This window comes from Babylonia areolata, chromosome 10, assembly GCF_041734735.1.
Source record: "Babylonia areolata isolate BAREFJ2019XMU chromosome 10, ASM4173473v1, whole genome shotgun sequence".
NCBI lineage: Eukaryota > Metazoa > Mollusca > Gastropoda > Neogastropoda > Buccinidae > Babylonia > Babylonia areolata.
The window spans coordinates 9,602,607-9,607,799 of record NC_134885.1 but is presented as its reverse complement, the minus strand read 5'-3'; the positions used below and the strand labels follow the sequence as shown (position 1 = coordinate 9,607,799).

At 41.5% G+C, this 5,193-nt stretch overlaps 1 protein-coding gene across 1 annotated transcript in view; it reads left to right on the top strand.

Annotated features, from left to right (window-relative positions):
• Nucleotides 1–421: 421 nt before the first annotated feature.
• Nucleotides 422–5,193, top strand: part of LOC143286654 (oxysterol-binding protein-related protein 11-like) — a 35,664-nt gene continuing 30,892 nt past the window's right edge. Inside the window, exons 1-3 of the mRNA XM_076594292.1 lie at nt 422–586; nt 3,458–3,543; nt 4,092–4,173. Of these exons, the coding sequence (XP_076450407.1) occupies nt 422–586; nt 3,458–3,543; nt 4,092–4,173 (333 nt within the window). The remainder of the gene's footprint in view (nt 587–3,457; nt 3,544–4,091; nt 4,174–5,193) is intronic.

Here is a 5,193-nt window from a genome sequence, read left to right as displayed (position 1 = left end):
CACACACACACACACAAACACACACATCACACACACACACACACACACACACACACACACACACACACACACACACACACACACACACACACACACACGCACACACAAACAAGCCTATATTTCATGATACCTCTATTCTTTTTTCTTTTCTTTTTTTTTTCAAGTAAAAGTGACTCACACGGAATTGAGCCAGCAATCTCACACTTGCTAGACGAACAAACACCCCATTCAATATTAGAAGGAAGAAAGAGAGAAAAAAACAACTCCAAAAACAAAAACGAACCAACAAAACACACACACACACACACACGCACGCACACACACACACACACACACACACACACACACACACACACACACGCATCACATATCTCTTGGTGGGTCTGTGGCGTATACAGGCCCATCGGCTGCACCGAAACAAATGGAAGATTATACAGTGGACCAGGAGGATGGGGAGGAGGAGGAGGATGTCGAAGTGGAGGACAAGAGCAGTCAGGACATGGTCGAAAATCAGGACCAGGAAGAGAACAAGAGCGTCATCATCCACCTCCTGGGCCAGCTCAAGCTGGGCATGGACCTCAGCAAGGTGTCCCCAGCCCTTTGTCTGTCTTGTCTGTCTGTCTCTTTATTTCTCTGTGTGTGTGTGTGTGTGTGTGTGTGTGTGTGTGTGTGTGTGTGTGTGTGTTCTGGATCTTCCTGTGTTTGTTTCTGTCTCTGCATCTGTCTTTTTCTCTTGTTTCTCTTTCTCTCTTTCTGTCTCTGTCTCTGCCTCTCTCTGTGTGTGTTTGTTTCTGTCTATCTGTCTGTACCTCTCTCTCTCTATATATATATTTATATATGTGTGTGTGTGTGTGTGTGTTGGGTGGAGAGAGTGTGTGCATGTGTATGGATATGAATGTATGAATGCGTTCGTTTTATTACTTTTTACGATGTTAATGATGATGGTGGTGATCATTCTTCGTTCTAGTAGCAGTGGATGTAGCAGTGTTAACATTTTTTTTTTTTTTTTTTTTTTTTGTCGTTATCGTTAATGTTGTTATTGTTATTGTTGTCACAAGGACAGATTGGAAGACTGGGCGATGCCTAAAATCTTTATCCTTGAGTAATAAAGTTTTTGAATCTTGAATCTTGAATCTTGAATCTCTCAATCTCTCTCCTTGTTCTCTCTCTCTCTTTCTCTCTCTGTCTCTCTCTCTCTCTCGCTCTCTCTCTCTCTCTCTTTGTTTCTCTCTCTCTCTCTCTCTCTCTCTCTCTCTCTCTCTCTCTCTCTCTCCCCTATAATGTAGAAAACCTGCTTAGTAAGTTACGTGATGTATCCTTTATTAATTACATTAGTTTGATTTTATCAGTTTAACGGAAACATTTATTGACTCTAAATTTGATTTTAGCGGCATTTTCACAGAACATTTCAAATTTGTTGCTCTTGCAACTAAGTTATCCCATCACGGAAAAATTCAGGAGGAGTTTTATTGATGGTTAGGAAATGTATTTAACATCACATAAAAGAGGTTAAGATAGACTGCAAGAATACAGTAGCTGTTGAAATAGACAAAAAATGTGTTTGGTGTTGATAACAATATTGTGTTTATTGCTAGTTACACTGCCCCAAAGAGATCACCACTATATGAGCACACTGAGCTGCAAGACGGCATTCATATCTTAGAAGAAAGCTTGATACAACAGGTACACACAGATAATGTTTACATTATATTGTGTGGTGACTCAAATTCAAGGACAGGATGTGAACAGCCAAAAGATGATAACTTAGCGAACTTAGTGCCAGATTTTGATTTTGAAGAGATTGACGAAGAAAGAGCTACACGTAATTCCAAAGATTCAATCATAAACAAGTTTGGTAGATCCCTGCTCGATCTTGCCGTAATGCTTGACTTGTATAGTGTGAATGGATCGTGCAGCAGTGACACAGAAGGCGAATTTGCTTTTGTGTCACCACACGTCAGCAACGTTATTGGTTATTTTCTTATATCTGAAGATTTACGAGCAGGGTGTAATCGACACATTGATGATTGTTTATATTCACGGCACCTACCAGCAGTACTAAAGTGGAAAAATAGTCAATGCAATGAAGAGAGTCAGGAACCAGTTGAAAAGGGGGGTTGCTCTGATGAAATCAGGATTATTTGGAATGATGAGAACGGCTTTGAATCGGAATTTAAAGATAGACTTATAGCATGTTACAAACAAAACTGGCACGGAGAATTAGAGAGCAATGATAGGTATAAATGGTTTTATTCATTTAAATCACTATTTCAACCGGAGAAGTATGTTAAGATTATAACAAATAAATGGCATAAAATCTGCTTTGCGAAGCTCAGATTGAGAGCGCTTGGACTGAATGCCAACAGAAGATGGTTCGATTCAGACGTAACAACACCTCTTGCCCAATGTGTGGCGAAAGCCCAGAAAATGAAGGTCATTTTATATTTAACTGCAAAAGGTACGATGAATTGCGAAAAAAAACTGTACCCTTTTCAATTCAGCTCCAGCACAGAGAAAAGATTTGTTCGGGATACTGATGACAGAAAAGGAAGATATGATACTGTCACTTGCAAAATATGTATCCGAGGCAATAAATATACGGAAAACGTCCATCATCGATCTAAATACTCATTAATCAATTAAAAATTAGCATGGGTTCTATGAGGGAAAAAGCATGGATAAAAAGGTAGGGCTACAATCGGATGGTCAATCTCGACATTGTAATTATTTGATGTGTTCCTATTGATATGGTGGGTTTTGATGTTGAGGCATGAGTAATTATTTCAGGATTTATATGTTCTTCATATGTGTTTGTATTGATATGATGTGTGTCGATGCGTGAATATTTATTATATGATTTATCTGTACTTTGTTTTCTGTATACTGTTCAAACCATGGAGACGAATGACTGAAAAAAAGGCACATTACCCCCCCTGTAACATGTACTGTAAGCTAATGCCAAAGTGCAAAAGTGTCGCAAATCTCTTATTAGTTTGTGTTGTTTCTGTTCTGTTTTTTTGTTGTTGTTTTTTTTTCTTTCTGTTCCATTTTTATCTGTTTTGCACCATTTTGTTCTGATTCGTGCCTACGTCACCAGAGCTTTTCAGCTAATGACATTAAACATTTCGGTGTTCAGTGTTCTCTCTCTCTCTCTCTCTCTCTCTCTCTCTCTCTCTCTCTCTCTCTCTCTCTCTCTCTGTCTGTCTTTTTTCTGTCTCTCTGTCATTCTGTCTGTACGTCTCTCCCTCTTTCTCCCCCCCCTCTCTCTCTCTCTCTCTCTCTCTCTCTCTCTCTCTCACATGAAGATGATGACGATGACGATGATTGATGGTGACGACGACGACGATGATAATGACGATGACGATGATGACTGGTGATGATGACGATGACAACAGTGGTGATATGATGATAATGATGATAATGACGACGGCGATGATGATGATGATGATGATGGCAGATCACGCTCCCTACCTTCATCTTAGAGCGAAGGTCTCTGCTAGAGATGTTTGCTGACTGCATGGCCCACCCGGACTTTTTCCTAAGGTACCTGTGTGTGTGTCTGTGTCTGTGTCTGTGTGTGTGTGTGTCTGCTTGAGATGTTTGCTGACTGCATGGCCCACCCGGACTTCTTTCTCGGGTATCTGTGTGTGTGTGTGTGTGTGTGTGTGTGTGTGTGTGTGGAGGGGGATCTGCGTGTGTGTTGTGTGTCTGTGTGTGTGTGTGTGTGTGTGTGTGTGTGTCTGTATGTCTGTGTGTGTGTGTATTTGTGTGTGTGTGTGGGGGGGAGGGGTACTCAGTGTGTGTGTGAGTGTGTGTGTGAGGGACTCTCTGTGTGTATATGTGTGTGTTCGTTCGTTCTTTAGTGTAGCGTCTTTTCACTATCAGTGATATTATTGTGTGTGTGTGTGTGTGTTTGGGACACACGCGCACGCGGGACACACACGCGCACGCACCCACACATATACTCACACACACACACACACACACACACACACACACACAACACAACACAACACACCACAACACAACACAACACAACACAACACAACACGACTGTATGTCCTATACCCCCATAACCCCCTGTGTGACAGTCTTCCAGACGAGAAAGACCCCGAGAAACGCCTGCTGTTGGTGCTGGAATGGTACCTGACCTCATTCCATGCTGGCAGACGGGTATGTATAATAATGATAATAATGATAATACTTAATGATAATAATTGTATTTGCATTTCTCCTTTTTTTTTTTTTTTTTTTTTTGTCACAACATATTCCTCTGTGTGAAATTCGGGCTGCTCTCCCCAGGGACAGCGCGTCGCTACACTGACAGCGCCACCTTTTTTTTTTTTCTTTTTTTTTTTTAACGTCGTCTCTTTCGCTGTTCGTATGGAGAGAGTTAAACAGATGAGTTTTTAGTGATGAGCGGAAAGCTAGATGGAATCAGATGCACTGATATGATCAAGGAAGGTTGTTCCAGATAATAGTCAGTCGTGTCCACAACTGTGACATACAGAACAGCAGATGAGGACGAACACTGATGTTGCTGTTCCGACTATCTGAGCTAGAATTTGATCATAGTGGAGAGCATTCTTGCCCAAGTTACATCCCCATTCTCACGGCCAAAAGGGCTTTAGGACAATCGGCGTTGGAGATGGTTCCCACAAAGGCCAACTAGCCGCCAAGGCTGCAGCTCTTTGAGCCAAAGCAATCGTGCATCCTAGTTTGAGAGTTCTTGAAGAAAGAAGAAAAAAAAAAGACTTAAGCTGTAAATCAATTTCCATTGCAGTGGTGAAAATGTTTATTAAAAAGCTCTACTTTTGCTATTGGTCCAACTGTGAACACTTACTCAGGCTCACAAAACTGTTTGGCCTGTGTTTTGTCTGGGAGCGTTTTGAATGACGGTGGTCATTCTATTCTATTCTATTCTATTCTATTCTAATTCTATTCCCAAATGTGAACTTTCTCTGTTTAACACGTGACCTTGTGTGGATTTGGTGAACACTGTGGGCTTTCTGATTGGATGGTCACAAGCTAAGTAGTGACGCAGCCGCTTAGGAAGGGAGAGAATCTGAGCGTACAGGATCGAATCCCACATTCGCCAGTCGGTATACTTTCCTCCCACTCAACTAGACCTTGACCTTGGTGGTCTGGACGCTAGTCATTCGGGACGTGAGGATAAACGATAGACCCCGTATG